At 36.4% G+C, this 20717-nt stretch overlaps 1 protein-coding gene across 3 annotated transcripts in view; it reads right to left on the reverse strand.

The window, feature by feature from the left end:
* Positions 1 to 20717, reverse strand: part of ntrk3a (neurotrophic tyrosine kinase, receptor, type 3a) — a 229490-nt gene that overhangs the window by 160071 nt on the left and 48702 nt on the right. For all 3 annotated transcript variants that reach the window (XM_059334506.1, XM_059334505.1, XM_059334507.1), the window contains exons 2-3: positions 17727 to 17801; positions 9090 to 9161 (exon numbers count right to left, since the gene is read on the reverse strand). In XM_059334506.1, the coding sequence (XP_059190489.1) occupies positions 9090 to 9161; positions 17727 to 17801 (147 nt within the window). The remainder of the gene's footprint in view (positions 1 to 9089; positions 9162 to 17726; positions 17802 to 20717) is intronic.

Genomic DNA, 20717 nt, shown 5'->3' on the forward strand with positions numbered 1-20717 from the left:
ATCTCATGACCCTGACCTGCATGTGTGACTAAACCATGGACGGATATACTGATATCAGCCCCATCACTACCACAGTCACTATCATTATCATCACTGTCTCTGAGACTTCTTATGTAAGCAACTCTCTTTTATTTTTATCTCTCCATTATGCATACATTTTTGGATTGTCTATGCTTATAATATGTAATGACTGTCACTGTCGACAATGACAAACACGCGCACACACACGCGCACGCATACACACACACACACACACACACACACAATTAGCATGGTCTATTTTCAGACTAACTGATTGGACTGCGAAATGGCAGTTGTTGCCACGGTAATTAAAACTGTCAGTCATTCTGTCTGTGTCTGTGTGGGTGTGACGCACTGCAAGTCTATGGTTGTTCCACGTGTCAATCAAATGAACACTTGTTATGTGTTGTCTATGCCTCAAACTAATTGTGCTTTTTACAGAGCTCTCCTTCTGTAAACAATTGTGACTTTGAGAAACTTTATACAGAAAGTTAACACAGATACATTTTTTATCAATGCAGTATAATATAGCAGCCCAGTAATAACTACAGGTTCAGTTTGTGTTTGTGTTGATTCGGGTGTGGTTATTTTGTAGGTAGTAGTCTGTGGTTCTGTTGAACTGTACTGAGTTATTGTTACTAGCAGCTTATAGTCTATCCCCACTCAAATTCATGTTTATGAATATAGTGTATATCAGGTGTTTCAACAATAGCTCAACTAACTAAGTACCTGACTACTAAATCCCATGTTTGGCATTGTTGGCTTGAATCATTTAGCAGTGTATTGTCAAAACACAGCAACATATATTTAGTTTGGGAAGCTAATGAACACTCATAAAGCTAATGTTTCTATCAACACAATAATTTTCTATTTGTCTTATTATGAATGCAGCATCCAGTAGGCTTGTATCATATAAAATAACCACAGGAAGTGCTGCAGTTCCTGTGAATGTATGTTATAAAACCACTGACCAAGTTTTAGGGCAAAAAACTTCCTGATAAGGCATTGTAAAAGACAGTTAAAACAGTGAATGAATACGTAAATAGCGGAAGTAAAGTAGTCTACGAGTGTCACGTGAGAACCGCAAGTTACGTTCAAAAACGTGATTCATGAAACTTCAGTTAAAAAACTTTTGTTTTCACACGCTCTCCTGGGTGAAAGTCCACCATTTGTTCATTTGTTCACTATAAACACAAACACCACTGTGAAAACAAAAAACTTAACTCAGGAGGAAACCAAAAAATATAATGAAGAGCCTCAGTTTGTTAATGTAATAGTAAGGGGAGCTAACTATACCTGGCTAACTCATAGCATAGACTACATAAAGAATGATTCACAGACTGTATATGAGCTATAGCATTATATGACAGTAATGTTATCAAGCTTGGAGGATGACGTATGACTTGTAGAACAACTATAGTCATACATAATCTTCCTGTTTAAGCAACAACTGTCTTTTTCAACTATGACCACAATATTTATTTGCCAAAAAATACAAATACAAAACAGTGTTGCTCATCAACATTGTAAGGAAATGACTGAAGATCATAAAATGGCCAAAATACACTGAAGGGGTACTAAATAAACCTAATATATTTTCAGATAAGTTGTGACTAGTTAAATGTAAATGTGAAGGAGGGGTCAGACTTGTTTTTGTTTTTTTCTATCATTAGTAACCCAAAGATCATTTTAATTCAATTCAATAAGCAGGGGGCTGTTTGAGCAGGAGTGTAGAGGACTGAAAATGTTTCCTAGCAACCCAAAGAAGCACACACACACACACACAGATCCACACAAATCCACATACCCATACACACAGAGGGAAACAAACACCATCTGCCCACTTCCTGCTGTTCAGGAAGTCTCAGCAGCACTAAGACAGCCACCCCATGGAGAGCCAGTTGAAGCTCTGATTGGTCATTGCCTCCCCCTTGGAGACAGTCGCTATGCCAGAAGACACAAAATGTCAATATGTAGAAGAGCAAATGAATTAACATTTCTACACATTCATTATCTGTATCCTGAACCACTTATTGGAGCTTGGTTCGCGGCAGGCTGGAGCCCATAGCCGCTGACATTGGGAGAGAGGCGGGGTATACCCTAGACATTCACGCTCTCATTCACTCCTACGGGCAATTTAGTCACCAAATAAACCTAGGATGCTTGTCTTTGGACTGTCATGAATTCAACTTTAATACAGCTTTTTATTCTATTTATTTATTTATTTATTTTTTGTAAAGCATGTTTGAGTGTCTAGAAAAGCCCTATATGAATTGAATGCATTATTATTATTGTTATTATTAAATATTATCATTATAATCTGTTTAGATATTTATGTATTTATAGCAAGCAAAATTACATAGATTATTGATTCTTGTTGGTATGTGTATGTATGGTATGATATGTAAGTTTTCCAACAATACAAATTTACCAAGGAGACCAACAAACGTGTGTGTGTGTGTGTGTGTGTGTGTGTGTATATATGTGTGTGTGTGTGTGTGTGTGTGTGTGCGTGTGCGTGTATGTGTGTGTGTGTATGTGTGCATCTGTCTGTGTACATGTGTGTGTGTATATGTGATGTATGTGTGTGTGTGTGTGTGTGTGTGTGTGTGTGTGTGTGTGTGTGTGTGTGTGTTTATGTGTGTATGTCTGTGTGTGTGTGTGTGTGTGTGTGTGTGTGTGTGTGTATGTAGGTGTGTGTGTATGTAGGTAGGTTCAGCTCTTCTCTATACAGTGGGTGAGACGGTTCGAGCAGACTTTAAAGACTGTTATTATCCTTAATAAAAGTCATGCAAATTATTACCTCAGCGTCTGTGTCTTTATTCTAAAGACATTAACTGATCCCACTGGCCGCAGTCATACAAAGCTGTTCTCTAATTCTCTCTTTGTGGAGACAGACATGCAGAGTGCAAAGTGATGCGTATTTTGTAGCACATGCAATGTAGTGGAGGTTGTTAGATGTTACAGGGTGTTAAATGATTAATGATGTCTGTTTGTCTGCAGGCTGCATGTATGACAGCAGCACTAATGAAAAGTGACAAATCATTACTGTTCCTGCTTGTACTTTGATATTTCTACCACACCGCATACTTTCAATATTAATGAGTCTAGATTTATCAGTGGTGGTTCCTCATTTTTAAATCATATTTAACCCTTTGGAGACTTTTCTTCTGCCATCTAACAAATGCTTACCATGCCATTTTGGTATAATTTGTTTTCAGTACAACTTCACCTATATGACCTTATCATTATTTTTCAACTTTGACTTACTGGATAAACATTTAAAACCAAAAGGAACAAAAATATATTTATTTATGATTTTGTGAATGATGATGACTTAATGACTAGAGTTCGGGGTAAAAAAACGATTCAATATAGTATCACAATATTTTTGCATGGCAATATTATATCATTTCATGGCAGCCAAGTATCAATATTTTGCATTTTGCTGGCTGTAGTGGGCTCACTTTTAGGAATATACTAGAGAATCTGGTATCATATAATATTAGAAGATCTAAGGAATCTATATATTGGATATCATGTTGGGAAGTTGTTGAAATAACGCTGCAAAGGCTTTTTTATGTTTAATTCCAAAAAAATCAGAGCAGTGAAGCTTAAAGTTGAGGAAAGTTTGAGAAAAAGCTGCAGTTGTTGTCATCCATACATGTTTGATATCAGTTCAGTTCAGTTTGACTGAATACTTTGTTGGTCAGTCTGTGGGTTTGACTCTCATTGTAGAGAAATAAAAAGACTGAAGTGAGATGAATAGACTGAGAATTTTCTCTTATTTGACAAAATAGTTCTTGATCAGATTTAATTTTGTGGACACAAAATGCAGTTCAACAGAATTATAAATTTTGGTTACAAATATAACATATAAGATGTGAAATGAGGATAACATGTAATTCTATCGTTATACTAAATCTATTTCACTTTATCTCCAATAAAGTAACTAAAGTTGTCAGCTAAATGTAGTGGAGTAAAAAGTACAATATTTGCCTAAAAATGTAGTGAAGTAGATGTATAAAGTTACATAAAATGGAAATACTCAAGTAAAGTACCTCAAAATTGTACTTAAGTACAGTACTTGAGTTAATGTACTTAGTTACTTTCCACCACTGAAAAAGACTGCATATGTTCTATCCAGTATTCTTGCTCATTTCAATATAGTGTCAGCTATGGATAATACTTCGGTGACCTGCCAATTGCCCAATGAAGATCATGCAAATTTCATCTTATGCCCTAGAAAAGTGCTTCAACAGGCTATTCTCGGACAAACACAGACAAAATGAAACCATGAGTGTGACACAGTACAACTTTAAACATTATATAACTTTACTTTTTGCACTGAGGGAATATCAGAAACTTTTAGAGACAACTGGGGCAGCCCTGGATGAAACCAAACCAAGCCAAAAACCTGCATAAAATACTTTTTTCACTGCTAATCAACACCAGTTTTGGGGCCCTGAACAGCAACTTAGTTTGAATCAATAGCCGTGTTTCCTTTAGGGGAAAGCGTGGCCGCTGGGAAAGTCTCAGGCCACGCCCTCTGAAATGTCCACTCACTCAGCGTGTCTCCATTACAAAAGGCCCCAGAGGAATTTAAAAGACTACGGAGGTGACATTAACATCATGATCTTGAATTAACCGGCATCGCTAACTGTGCATAGAGTGTCCAGTGCTTGTTGTAAAAAAAACAGAGATCGCTAAGTGAACACCTCCTGCAGCAGCACATACACACTGTACTGCTACAGAGCTAACTGTTAGCCTATTAGCACTGTGCTACTGTGCACCCCGTCGTTCCGTGATGCCGGACTGCACTATGAAAGGGCAGAATATCACGCCTTTGCGGGATCACTATGAATGCCCTAAGGCGAAGGGCTGGCACAGATCTTTCCAGCAATATAGCTGGGATTTGCGGGACCCCACTATGAAAGGGGCTTATGTTTATTGCCGCTTGTGACTACTAGCTACTTCGCCGGGTTTTACAAATGGCGAGTGTTGTTATGGCGTCGAGTACTACGCCACATCCTGCTTAGCGTTCTATCCAATCAGCAACCAGGCTTTTTTCAGAGGAGAAAAATGGCCCTGCTCTTTGACAGGGCCAAAAGAATTCAGTCAAAAGACCGCTCAGGAAGGCTTATATTCAAATTAGAGGCGTTTCGGCGAGAGAGACCCGCCTCATTCCAGATATTGGACTGTAATCTTGTAATCTTGGGTTGGCTATTCTTGTAGAAAGGCACAAAGTGTGGCCCAAGCTGTATGCAAAACAGCATCATAATGCCATAAGAAGCCAACATGTCCAACAACACATTGGTGCATGAATGTGTTTCTAGAAGTCATTACTTAGGTCCCTGTTGGCTGCAGTGCCCCATTAAAGTTCCTTCACTGAAACAGAAGATTAAGTCCTGGTTTATGGGCCACCTCACCTTGAACATGGCTTACTTACATATACACAAGGGCAGCACGACAAATGTTACCCCTGCCTGCAGTATAGGTAAGTGGGAGAGGACATAAATCTGTGCAGCAAGGAGACACAAAGGAAATGTGATTTCAAGCATATAGCAGCACTTACAAGTGTCTCATCCTACTGCAACAGTGGTGGACTGTTGCCACGGATGTGTTACAGTATAATGCGAGCTTACACACAGCTTTGCCTGAAGCCTAAAGAAGGAAAAGTAGCTACGCAGCCAGGTCCTCTAATGGGCCATTAAACCTGAACTCTGTCCCTCCTGCTTTCTGTGTTTCAATGCAGCCAAATTCACCATATAGATGTAATCATTTCCATGTTTTGATCACACATATTATAAATTATAAACACTACCTGTTAACCAGCAGTCATATGAATCTGCTGATCCGATCTTATGAACAACTGCAGCTGTATGTGTGATATATCTTCTTTTAAATTAGCACAGGTGTTGTACTCTTCACTTTACATGATCATCATCAACCTTACATCACATTTAATATATTGATTAAACCAACACTAACTTTAACCTTTGAAGATGTAATAATAGATACGAAATTAAATAACCAGTACTTAAGTACATTTTTGATGTACTTGTACTTTACTTGAGTATTGCCATTTTATGTATCTTTATACTTCTACTCCACTACATTTTGAGGCAAATATTGCATTTTTTTTACTTCACTACACTTAGCTGACTGCTTTAGTTACTTTTCAGGTTGAGATTTAACATTGACAAAAAAAAAATTTAAGTGATTAGACAATTTTTAATTAAACCTCATAACAGTATAATAAGTGGTTAACATTAGCCCTGGCTTGAGAAAATTAAAGCGAGCTTCCATAAATGCATCAAAACAAATAATGTAAAAATATATTTGGAATATATAAATCAATCTGAGTGGGGCCATTCTGCACAATGAGTACTTTTATTTTTGATACTTTAAGTACATTTTGATGCTGATACTTTTGTACTTTTACTTCAGAAAGTTTTGAATGCAGGACTTTTACTTGTAGTGGAGTAATTTCACAGTGTGGTATTAGTACTTTTACTTAAGTAAGGGATCTGAATACTTTTTCCACCACTGAAAATAACATACTGTTTAGTCTGATACATTTTATTGTTAAGACTTTAACTGGAATCTAGATGCAAAGGAGCTTTTTAACCAGCTATGAGCTACAGTACAAACTAGCATAAAGAAAAATGTCACAGTTCAGCTCTGTCTCCCAGTAATTTTCCACTGAGCCTGCCTCCTCCTCACTCCACATTTCAGCCACTCCCTCCTCATCAGCCAAACTCTCTTCACCTGTTCACCCAGCTGCCTCTGATCACTAATCAAGCCACTATAAAGACTCCTGCCTCACACACGCTCACTGCCTGATTGTTCTCAGCTCTTCAATGACAGACTTTCCAGCTATTTCCCTCGGACTGATTTCCTGTTGTCGACCCTGCCTGCCTCTGATCTACCCGTCTTGCCTGACTCCCGGTAAACTCACCAGCCTTCTGTCCTTGACCTGGAGTTTCCCTGCCAGTCGAACCAGCTTCGCTGCCAGAGACTTTAAGAGACTTTGTTGTTACATGCATTACATGCATTGGTCTGTACCTGCCAAAGTTTACATTAAAAGCAATAACCAAGTGTTCCTGGTATCCTGTGTGCTGCAATTGGGTCCATACACAACCCGTTACAAAAAATGATGATCAAAGAAGAACTAAGTCGATTATTTCCATAATAACAATATCCATAATATATATATAATCCATAATTTCACATAAAATGTTGTTGTGGATAAAAAATAATGTATCTGAATTGGACATAAGATGGACATCTATACAGTGTAACACAGTCCAATATAATGGCCAAGCAGTAAATACAGTTTTCAAATATTCCACTGTTGTGGATAAAGCTTCAGACTGAGGAATGTTGTGAGAACTGTCTGGTTGGCTACTCTAAAGCTTTTGGCAGGGCTAACTCTGCTAAATATTACTGAAATTCATGACGGTAATTTGGGCAGACAGGTTTCCTTTGAGCCGATTTGAAAGGTCCCCCTAGCACCGCAGTGAGGCCCCTCAACTTCCATCTTACTGAAAAAATCAATTACATCCAAACACACATCATCATCCTGCTGCCCAGTTTGTTCACTTGATCATTAATTCCACATACTCCACCATCATTTAAGATTAAAAGACTTAAAGAAAAAAATAGAAATAATTGTTCTGATGCAATTTTTCTCTTGGAGGCTAGTGCACTCAGTGTTAAGTCATGATATATTGTCAGGAAGTGGGCAAAATAAGGCAACATTAGGCTACGTGTTAAGGATTAACTGACATGGGCATTTTTAAAGGGGTTCCTTGACCTCTGACCTCAAGATACCTGAATAAAAATGGGTTCTATGGGTACCCAGACATGACCACTTGCTGATGCTAATACCATGCAACATGGGGCAGAAACTAAACCAAACCAGTTATTCATACAGTTCAAGCTGAGATTCCCGCAGATTCAATGAGCTCCATTTTATTCATGTGTGAAGCACTGAAACTTGAACTTGACCTCAGTGTATAAAATGAGCTGCTGTGACCTCTAGGATAATCACAGCTTCATAAAACTTATCATAAACTAGAGACCTAGAGCATTCAGAGGATGGATGGCGTTCCTTTGTATATTGACAATAAGAAGGATTCTCAGCAGTTTACAGAACAAATGTGCATGCAAAAAAATGTAATTCTTGCTGGAATCTACAAAATGTCAACAGATTTGAAATTGAATAACTGTATAGATTTTTCTATCAGGTTTCTCAAGGTCTTTATGTCTTGATGTAATATTTTAGATGGATAATTTTTATCAATTCTCAAGGGGAAAGTACTGTAAGGACAGAATTATAGCAACAATGTTTGGGACATTATTGAGCATGGTAATGGACATGTTCTAAACCACTACACTGGAATGATTTTAATACATCGAGCTTGATTGGTTATACTGAGCTGCATCTGAGATTAATCTTCAGGTTCCAGCTTTCAGATGAAGATTTACTGTCCACAACCCCCAATCTGTGTACACTGCCGGTTCTCACTTAATAGTATATGGTAACAAGCAACGCAGGGAAAATCTACGAGTTGGCTTGTATGACTTTTATCTTACTCTGATGATGTCATATTATATATGATATTTGTGTTATTATATTTTTATTTGCTCTGCCAAAGATTGATTCGTATGTGTGTGTGTGTCTGTGTGTGTGTGCGTGGGTGTGTTTGTGTGTGTGTGCATGTTTGTGTTTGTGTGTGTGTATGTGCACGCGTGCATGTTTGTGCTTGTGTGTGTCTGTGTTTGTGTGTGTATGTATATGCGCGCGTGCATGTTTGTGCTTGTGTGTTTTGTCTGTGTGTGTGTGCGTGCGTGCGTGCGTGCGTCTGTGTGCATTTGTGTGTGTGTCTGTGTGCATTTGTGTGTGTGTATGTGTGTGTGTGTGCGCGGGCATGTGTGTGTGCGTGCTCTCTTCACCAGCACATATGCTTATAAACAGTCATACATGACAGTGTGCATTTTTGTATGTATGCATGCAGACCTACTGTTAATGTTCACCTTTGTGTGTGTGTGTGTGTACTCACATGTAGCGCAGGTGGGGGTTCTTGGAGAAGACACGAGGCTGGATGTTAACCAGGCTGCTCCTTGTAATAGTTCTATAACAGACAGACGCACAAAGAAAAGAATATTAGCTCTCTCTAAATTAACGTCCTTTAGAGGAGGGGAAGAAACGGACAAGACCATAAGAAAGAAAATTTTAATATCACAATAAAAGTGCCTCAGATACTTGACTCTTGGAGAGAATTTAAAAAATAAAACTGGAATATGGCATGCATGACATGATCCGTAGCTGTCGGAAAGGGCATTATGTAGATAACAGTTTCTACTTGCTGCTGTATTTGTCAATTACAGCCAGAGCAGAAAAGTAAATTAAACAGAATTTAGTCTACATGTCATTTCAGTTGAATGCAGTGCTTGAAGTGGAAATAAAATAAGTGCCGGTAAACATAATATTCAAGCACAATTCAAGGTATAAAATCCTCAAATTACTGGAATATAATGCAGTTAGGCTCTCAGCCATGCTGTTTTACTTTTAAATATGTCTTATCCTTTATTCATGAGGTGCACATGACTGCACCATGAAACTGAAAACTGTGGACAGAAATACACTAAACAAAACAAAATATCTGTAGAGTGGTTAGTTACTCTGCCTGAGAAAATGCTGCACTAGACCTGTTGTTTATTTGGTTTTCATGACTTTGAGAATGACTGACGTGCTGTCACTGTTTCAGTTGCTCATAGCCAGAGTGAAGAGAGAGCAGACAGCGCTGCAGAGTCATGCAACTGTAACATTATTTATTCAAATCCATTATAAATTGCCCAGAGTGCCTGACATATAGAGAGCGAAGAAACGAGTACCTGCAGCTTGTGCTGGTGCGCAAGAAAAAGTCACAGCACGCTACAGAGTAAAATGTTGAGTAAAATGTAGTGCTGGTGCGAACTGGCCCAGTTTGAGCACTGGTTTGACAATCATAATGCATGATCCATTATCCATTTTAAGCTTGACTCACACTGGGGACTTAAAGCATAGACTGTATAAATAATGGACGTAGTCACCGTTGCATCCCCCGTTGGTTTGTGGACTGCCAATTTGAGGCATCGAGTTCAGCTTTACACTCGTCGCCATCTTGTTTCTGAAACGGGGAGGCGACCATATTTGAACTGTGGAGGAGCGAGTGGGATCTGATGACTGACTACAGCCTCTCTACACCTCAACCTGACTGAGAGAAGCCGCTGCTAATTCATGTTAGCATTAACTGGAGCATTAACTGGCATGTTAGTTTTAACTAGCAAAAAAACAAAAACAACATGTATGTTTCTTACCTAAGAAAAATGAACAGCGACTCCTTGGAGTGTCTGTTAGTCCAACCAAAAGCTTAACAAGACATTTTTAATTAACAAAATGTTCAAATAAACTGTCATTAAGTGAAAATACAGTGTGGAAGGGTCAAAGTCAAGAGACAAAACTGGTAAATGTCATTTTTTTATTTTGTTTTTTAACTTTATTGACACATTGTCGTGTTCTGCTTCTCTCCTGATGACGACTCGCCTTGTTAGTGACCTGTCAATCAAAGGTAGCCCTGCCCCAAATAATACCATTCTTAACCCTCAGGGCCCACTTTAATGTACTACCCTTTCGAGCCCTTTGGGCTGAAAATGTCCACCTCTAAAAAAAATGCTATAAAAACTTTACAGATTAATATTTTTTTCTACTTTTTTCTGCATAAACCTCTTAAACAACTTCTGCCCTGCTCAAAACTATTAAACATTCAAAGATTTTGAGAATTTTAACCCTTTAAATGCCAGTTTGATTGCATGATGTCACTGATGTTTTATATGAAAAAAACACAAAAATTTAGTTATTTTTCATATAATATATTTTTTTGGGTCGGGACATTGGTTTTTATCACAGCCTTGGATATGTCAAAGATTAAGAACAAAATTGATTTTGATGCATTTTTAGTTTTTGTGTAGTGTCAGATTTAAAATGTACTACCCTTTCGAGCCCTTTGGGCTGAAAATGTCCACCTCCAAAAAAAATGCTATAAAAACTTTACAGATTAATATTTTTTTCTACTTTTTTCTGCATAAACCTCTTAAACAACTTCTGCCCTGCTCAAAGCTATTAAACATTCAAAGATTTTGAGGATTTTAACCCTTTAAATGCCAGTTTGATTGCACAATGTCACTGATGTTTTATATGAAAAAAACACAAATATGTTGTTATCTTTCATACAATATATTTTTTTTGGTCGGGTCTGTGGTTTTTATCACAGCCTTGGATATGTCAAAGATTAAGAACAAAATTGATTTTGATGCATTTTTAGTTTTTGTGTAGTGTCAGATTTAAAATGTAATACCCTTTCGAGCCCTTTGGGCTGAAAATGTCCACTTCCAAAAAAAATGCTATAAAAACTTTACAGATTAATATTTTTTTCTACTTTTTTCTGCATAAATCTCTTAAACAACTTCTGCCCTGCTCAAAACTATTAAACATTCAAAGATTTTGAGGATTTTAACCCTTTAAATGCCAATTTGATTGCATGATGTCACTGATGTTTTATATGAAAAAAAACACAAAAATGTAGTTATTTTTCATATAATATATTTTTTTTGGTCGGGGCATTGGTTTTTATCACAGCCTTGGATATGTCAAAGATTAAGAACAAAATTGATTTTGGTGCATTTTTAGTTTTTGTGTAGTGTCAGATTTAAAATGTAAAACCCTTTCAGGCCCTTTGGGCTGAAAATGTCCACCTCCAAAAAAATGCTATAAAAACTTTACAGATTAATATTTTTTTTTACTTTTTTCTGCATAAACCTCTTAAACAACTTCTGCCCTGCTCAAAACTACCAAACATTCAAAGATTTTGAGAATTTTAACCCTTTAAATGCCAGTTTGATTGCACAATGTCACTGTTTTTGAAAGAAAAAACACAAAAAAATTGAGTTATTTCCCATATAATAAATAATTTTTGGCTGGGGCATTGGTTTTTATCACAGCCTTGGGTAGGTCAAAGATTAAGAACAAAATTGATTTTGGTGCATTTTTAGTTTTTGTGTAGTGTCAGATTTAAAATGAAATAAGCCCTTTTTGGCCACTTGATGGCAGACATGTCCACTTCTAAATAACGCTTTAAAAATATTACTGATATATATTTTTTTCCAACTTTTTTGGATTAAATCTTTCAATCAACATCAGTCCTGATAAAAACTATCAAATATTCAATTATTTTCAGGATTTTAACCCTTTAAATGCCCGTTTTGATTCCATGATGTCACTGTTTTTCAAAGAAAAAACAAACAAAAATTTAGTTATTTTCCATTTAATAGATAATTTTTGGCTGGGGCATTTATTGGGGCATTTATTTTTTATCACAGTCTTGGATATGTCAAAGATTAGCAACAAAATTGATTTTGATGCATTTATAGTTTTTTTGTGTAGTGTCAGATTTAAAAATGTACTACCCTTTTATGGCAGACATGTCCACTTCCAAAAACACTATAAAACTATTACTGATATATATATTTTTTCAACTTTTTTGGGTTAAATCTTTTGATCAACTTCAGTCCTAATCAAAACCATCAAATATTGCATAATCATCAGGATTTTAACCCTTAAAATGCCAGTTTGACTACATTATGCTAATATTTCTTATGAAGCAGATTTGCTGTGTTTTGTTAGATGTGTGTGTGTGTTTGCTGTTTTGTGTGTCTTGACCTCACTGTAAAACTTGAAAAGTTACTACTGTCATACACAGCCATATAGGCAATCTTCCAAGTCAATAAAAACATGGGCACTTAAAAAAAAAAAGCTCCAGACAGTTTGTGACAGGACTCCAGCCAGGTGCAGAAACTTACAAACCGTCGTTTTTGTTTTCTTCACAGTGACCTCTTTGAAGTGTAGTAAGAGAAGAGGGACCATGTTTTTATTGACTTGAAAGAGTTAATATATGGCTCTGTATGACAGGAGTAACTTTATTAGACATTACAAGTTTTACAGTGAGGTCTAGAAACATGAAACAGCAAACACACACACACATCTAACAAAACACAGCAAATCTTGTTTTCATAAGAAATATTAGCATAATGTAGTCAAACTGGCATTTTAAGGGTTAAATTCCTGATGATTATGCAATATTTGATCGTTTTGATTAGGACGGAAGTTGATCAAAAGATTTAACCCAAAAAAGTTGAAAAAAATATATATCAGTAATAGTTTTATAGTGTTTTTGGAAGTGGACATGTCTGCCATAAAAGGGTAGTACATTTTAAATCTGACGCTACAGAAAAAACTATAAATGCATCAAAATCAAATTTGTTGCTAATCTTTGACATAGCCAAGGCTGTGATAAAAAATAAATGCCCCAGCCAAAAATTATTTATGAAATGAAAAATAACTCAATTTTTGTGCGTTTTTTATTTGAAAAACAGTGACATCATGGAATCAAACTGGCATTTAAAGGGTTAAAATCCTGAAAATAATTGAATATTTGATAGTTTTTATCAGGACTGAAGTTGATCAAAAGATTTAACCCCAAAAAGTTGGAAAAACATATATTTCAGTAATATTTTTAAAGCGTTATTTAGAAGTGGACATGTCTGCTATCAAGTGGCCAAAAAGGGGTTTTTTCATTTTAAATCTGACACTACACAAAAACTAAAAATGCATCAAAATCAATTTTGTTCTTAATCTTTGACCTACCCAAGGCTGTGATGAAAACCAATGCCCCAGCCAAAAATTAATTATTATATGGAAAATAACTCAATTTTTTTGTGTTTTTTCTTTGAAAAACAGTGACATTGTGCAATCAAACTGGCATTTAAAGGGTTAAAATTCTCAAAATCTTTGAATGTTTGGTAGTTTTGAGCAGGGCAGAAGTTGTTTAAGAGGTTTATGCAGAAAAAAGTAAAAAAAAATATTAATCTGTAAAGTTTTTATAGCATTTTTTTGGAGGTGGACATTTTCAGCCCGAAAGGGCTCGAAAGGGTAGTAAACTTGTACACAGTGTATTATAGAGCCATTAGAAAAAATTTAATTAGAATTTCAAAATATATCAAAAAAGAAATCCTTCTTCCAAAAATCATGTCATTTGCAGTATCACAGCCAAAATTATTGCCAAAAATCAAGTGAAAAATTTCTGAAATGGCTGAAAATGTCCTTAGTGGGCCCTGAGGGTTAATCTTCCATTTCTTCTAAATTAGACCATTATTTACACAATTAACATCAAATTGTCTTAAATAAGATTTTTTTTACCAGCCATTGAGACCATGTCCTAAAAAAAAGTCTGAGGTAATAAATCAAGTGAGAAGTTTTATCATTTTGTATTGAGATAGATGGACCAAAATGCTTTTGCAGCCGCCGTCAGCGCCCCCTGTTGGAATTTTCGGTAGAATGCAGCTTAAGGCACTTTGCCTCCCTGCTCAGACTCGGAGGTTGCCGCTTGTTTAATGGCCATAGTGTTTGACCCATTATTTTTGAAGCTTGACTCACACTGGGGACCCAAAGTCAGCATATCTTTGCCTCTGCTGCTACAATCCAGACTATTCTTTATTTTTAATCCGTGAGTCCCCAAACTCTATGGAAGTTTAATACTACATAATGGCAGTATCCCATTAAATTCCATTGCTCACACTCCAAGCCGTGATATTAGCTATCAAAAGGGGGAAAAAGTATTTAATCTATATCTCAAGAGGTTTTCTTGGAGCCACAATCTGGTAGCTATTAGAGCCATTGTTGCTGATTGGCTGAGACTGAGGACAGAATGGATTTCCTTTTTCTCGCTGTGAACTAAGGGAATCGCTCATTCCCTCTCACTCTCTCTCTGTCACCAACTGACTCTGCGGTTTTGGATCCTAAGTCAAATCAATTAAAATCTACTTCCTCAAAATCTACAGCTTGATGTAGCTGAAGGACACATAGTCTTTTCCCTGTGTTCAATAATGATGGATAGGTAAAAAATGAGAATGAAGAAGAAGATCAGGGTCAACAGTAAATATCTTGACCTACAGTCAACTTTTTATAGCTTTTTACAGGGTTTTTAAACGCATCACACAGCCTCCCCCATATCTGCAGATTAGCCGTATACAGTCATGGAAAAAATTATCAGACCACCCATTTTTTCCCCTTATATCTTGTTCATTTTAATGTCTGGTGCAACTAAAGGTACATTTGTTTGGAAAAATATAATGATAACAACAAAAATAGCTCATAAGAGTTTAATTTAAGAGCTTATATCAAGCCATTTTCCATGGCTTTCTTGATAATGATTTTGGTTATTATTAAGAAAACCATGGAAAATGGCTAGATATACAACTACAAGACATTTAGACTTCCATAAGTTCCCCAGTAAGCTATTCCACTAAGCCAGTCATCATTAATATACTTTAAAAAAATACTCTGCTTTTCCTACCGTGACATGTCAAAATGTCTGCTGTGATAAAGGAATATTATGCTGTTTCTCAATTTGGATACTTATTCTTTCATTCAGTACACAGTGTACACTATGTGTAGCAGTGTTCTTGCAAATTGTACTCATCTGTTATGCACTCACAAGAAGCTTGGTAGATCAGCCACTGACATCATAGCATTCTTCTTACAATTCAAGCAGCTTCTTACAGTGTACATGTGCACTCTTAAGTGCTGCCTTTATAAGGTTTGTCAGAAAACATTCTTAACTTCTAAGATTAATTGCTAGTGATGGAAACAGGACCCAGAAACACTGGACCCTGTTACTCTGATTTTAACAAGGTAACCCTGCTGGGTGGTGATTTCCCTGTTTAATTACAGAAACGTGGCCTGATTGGAGGCTAAGTGGACAGTAATTCCAAAAGGAGAGGTGCTAATCAGGGGTAAGTCCAGCTGTGGTACAAGTTTAAGAGGCAGGAAAAACTCAATTCAATAAAACCTCTTGAACAAATCATTTTTCACAATGTCTCAGTTGATTATAAGCAGGACTATTTAAATGTATTGAATATGTGATGTTTACCAGTGGTGGAAAGGAACTAAGTACATTTGCTTAAGTACTGTACTAAAGTACAATTTTGACGTACCTATACTTTACTTTTTCCATTTTATGTAACTTTATACATCTACTCCAATAAATTTTAAGGCTACATTTAGTTTGGTTACTTTTCACATGAAAATCATGATTTAAAGTGATGGTGTTTTTTTTTTTATTATTTTTTATTAAACCTCATAACAGTATGTTAATTAGTTAAAATGAGCCCTATCTTGAGGTAATTAAAATGCCTCTTACATAAAAGCATCAATACAATTAATCTAATAATATATTTAGAAGATATAAAACAATCTGAGAGGGTCGATTCTGCATAATTTATACTTTTACTTTTGATACTTTAAGTAATGATGCTGATAATTTTGTACTTTTCAAGTTCTGAATGCAAGACTTTTACTTGTAGTGGAGTAATTCTGCAGAGTGGCATTAGTACTTTCATTAAGTAAGGAATCTGAATATTTTTTACATCACTGTGTTTAGCATTCTGCTTAACAATGTGGTATATCATTTAGTTTTGGGCTTATAATAAACCACCTAAGCATTCAACACTAAATAATGAAAGCATGAACATCTGTGCCAAACACAGGTTGTATCAACAAGACGTCAAGAAGCTTATTGCATTATTTCTTGAGCAAATAAAAAGAGGTACAGGTGTATTTCTTAAAACTTAACTACATCTCTTACTCACCAATGGTTCACCCACACACAAAATGTTTTCATGACTTTTCTTGTTATCTAATATTTTTCTCTTTCCAAAATATATATCCTGCACTTTTACCTGAGGAATTACTCATCGCTGGAACGAAAGAGGTCTTAAAATGTTTTGTGTTCTATGTTTTGTCCTGTAAAAGTCTATTCTATTATCTATAAAGTCTAGGCAAGGCAAGGCAAGTTTATTTGTATAGCACCTTTAAACAACAGGGCAATTTAAAGTACTTTACACAAAACATCAAAAGCATTACAAAGAGACATATAAAATGACATTCAAATATAAATATTTAAGACTAAAAACGGGCAGATAAAATATAAATATTTTCTTAAATATACAAGTACATTGGAATATAAAATGTTAGGACTGAAAACGAGCAGATAAAATATTCAAGTAAAAATATAAAAGTACATTGGAATATAAAACTTTAAAATTGAAAGCAAGCTGATAAAATATTTAAGAAAAAATATAAAAATACATTCAAATAAAATTGAAAGCGAACAGTAAAATATATATTTATTAAAAATATAAAAGCACATTCAAATATACATTTTAAAATTGAAAAACGAGCTGATCAAATATACTATATATAGTCTATTTATGGTATAATTTTTTTCCATTTTTATTGCTTTTAGCTTTATTCTATTTTATATTTGGGCTCAGCCAGGACTTGAGTACAAATTTTCATTTTTTCACCCCATGTAACATGTGATGGTAATGACAATAAAGACTTGCTAAAAGCAAATTACAGAAAAAGTGTTTCAATTGGAAAAAATCTGCTTTATTCTATATAGGTTAGATGCTTTTTTTGCACATTATTTTAGTGATTTTAGGGTTGTTAATACTAATTTCTGTATTAGGCATCACAAATATGGTCCAGCAGCAACAACACTGCATGAACAAACAGACACTTGGAGGACTGTGTTACTTACAGCCTCTGTAAGCCGGTGTAGATGTACATGTCCACGTCCTTCAGGGTCTGCAGACCAGTCCAGTTCTCAATGTGTCTGAAAGTAGAACAGACAAGATGTATTAGTAGAGTTGCAACTAAAGTTCATTATAGGTTAATCTGACAATTATTGTCTTTATCAACAACATTTTATCCAAGGTAATGTGTAAATGTAAGAATGTAAGTTACAGTGTTGATTATCACAAACAACAGCATTTAAAACACACATTTTTAGCTTCACATAATGATACATATCGAGCTATAAACACACACACATTGTGATTACGATGGGCGTTTGGAAGAAACCTGCCAACCTGAGCATATATAATGTTAACGATCAATTAGTACATGGGCAAAAAAAGATATATATTCAGTACATATGCAAAAGCCTGTTTGATAACGACCGATTTTATTTTGAAAGGACGAAAAGAGACTTCCCGACGATCGTAAAACTAACTCAACTGAGGTGATACTGTAAAGATAACGTCAAGGAATTCAATGTTTTATGTTTTACCTCCCGAAGAGGCATGAGGTTAGTTTTCACAGTAATCTGCATAATTAAGGGTGTTTTGTGTTTAAATAAGTGTTGGATAAAATTAAACATAGTAATTCATGCTAGCAAGGTTTGATACAGTTTGCTCAAATTAATACTCTTGTATTTTTGTGTGTTTTATAATTGTTATTGCAACTTTCAGTTTGCAAACTGTAGCTTTATCCAACTTAATTCTCAGCTCATTGGCTTATTGACATACGGCCGCATAACTGAATGCTCGGCCGTGTTTCATTTCAGTGAGTACTGATACGCAGTCATAGATAAAATTAAAATTAAAAAATACACAGATTGATTAAAAATTCCACGTGATCGACCAAATTCATAACGACCATTAATCGATCATTAATTATTAATTCCCATCCCTAGTTTGTTACATAAAACCTGTATTTTAAAGGAGAATGGCAGTTGCAGTGTGAGTGTTAGTATTCAGACCACAATTGATCTGCTACACATACTCTGCAGGTGCAAACTGTTTAATCAAACCTTAATGTGGTTCTTCACATTTTTAGTGCTCATGTTAGACATGTTCTGAATTCACTGACTGCTGTGGTTTGTTGGCCATGAAAGTTTGTAACGTGGCCTTGTGGGAGCCCAGCAGCAGAAACAGGATAGTGGCCCATTTTGGATCCAGCAGCGGATGGCAACAAATCAAAACACGCAAATCACATCACACTGAACATCTGTTTACCCCAGAGACCTCCTCCTTTGGTGTGTGTGTGTGTGTGTGTGTGTGTGTGCGCTCCTCTCTGTGTTTGGGGACAAAGGTGTGCAGGTTAAAATCAGTTCGAGGTGCTGTTAGTCCATCTGTCTTCCTGGAATGGATTCATCACCAAAACACCTTTGCATATTCACTCTCTCTCTGGCAGTCATTGCCTATGTGTGTCTCTCATCCCTGTTCCATCCCAGAACACAAAACCATACATAAACAGACCACAAACCACATGCCATATCATGTTTGAACACGTGCAACCGACAATCTTCAAACATGTAGCTCACCACTATTAATTATTCAGTTTACTGACTAATCCTACCTGTACATCAGAAGACTTTGAAAATATTTGGAAAAGACTCTTTGAAAACTATCAGTTCACACCTGCTCACGTCTAAAGACAAGTGTTTCGAGATTTTACAAAGACTGTGAATCTTGCAGGGTCACTATTTATAAGACTACAACTAGATTCTTTTAGCATTTTTTTCCACATTTCATAGTATTTTATAGCATTTTATAGCATTTCACTCTCCACTTTCAATGTTTCATCGCGATAATGTCAAAAACGTTTGATATGGTCGCAAACCCAACACTACAAGTCTGTTATGAAACAGTGCAGATTACTACCTTAAATTAACGATCGAGATGGCGGGAGTGCGCTTTGACTCCAGTACAACTCCTTGATTTACGAAAGAAGTCCGTTTTTAGTATGGGACTGTGAAAATCTTTTGGTGTAAGCGCAGCATAAGAATGCACACACATCTCATACCTACAAGCTGTGCCCGTGTAGGAGCCCCCTCCTGTACAGTACTATGACCCTTCAGAGGCCCAGATGAGACGGTCTACAGTAGATTCACCACAGCATCAAAAAAATCCCACACACTCACTAATAAGTACTATGACAGACCCAGAGTGGTGTTGCCATGGTACTGCCTGTGTCTCACTAACCCCTTCAGACGGCTGTTTCAAACGGTTTGCCTTCAGTCTGAATATCCCAGAGGCGTAATGAGGGGACCAAGTGATCCCGGCTCTGTATCGCCTTTAGGGGTAGTCTGTAACAGACTTACAGTGGCAAGAAAGTTCCATGCTGGATCAATGTGAACCAGCAGAGGTGGCAAGACAGGAAATATGTGACAGACAGTAATCAAAAAATGTTCAGCAAAGTGCAGAAGAATTTTGCTTGAGTTTGAAGAATCTCTACAGGGAGAAACAGCACGACGTGCAGTTCTTCCACCATCATTGTTTTGAATGCACTTGCAGCTGCCGTCACTTATTGTAGACATATAGGGCTTTTCGACCAGAGTTGGGCAGCAGTTATTTGGTTTTCCACCACCTAAGAACAGGCTCCCAGCCAGGAAAACTGGCTCCACGCCAACTCTTTGCTGGTCTTGAACCACGAACTGCTTACGACAGGGGCTGGGGGAGGGTTATCTGACCAACAAGACGAACTTGATGCCGTTGAGAGCATAGACTGTATGAAGTAGGTTGAGAGAGAAGTGTATCATTCATTAATTTGATTTGTTTAACTGCAATGTGATTGATACGGACGAGCTAGCTTGCTAACGTTAGTGGGTGATCGATATTGTGCTAACGTTAGCGGGCTAGCATTAGCTTACAACAAAGTCCAACATTAACATCTTACGTTCAGTGTTAATAAGAATGTATTCGGCGTCCATAGTGATCAAGATGAACAGCACAGATGTGTTGTAGAG

This window comes from Centropristis striata, chromosome 6, assembly GCF_030273125.1.
Source record: "Centropristis striata isolate RG_2023a ecotype Rhode Island chromosome 6, C.striata_1.0, whole genome shotgun sequence".
NCBI lineage: Eukaryota > Metazoa > Chordata > Actinopteri > Perciformes > Serranidae > Centropristis > Centropristis striata.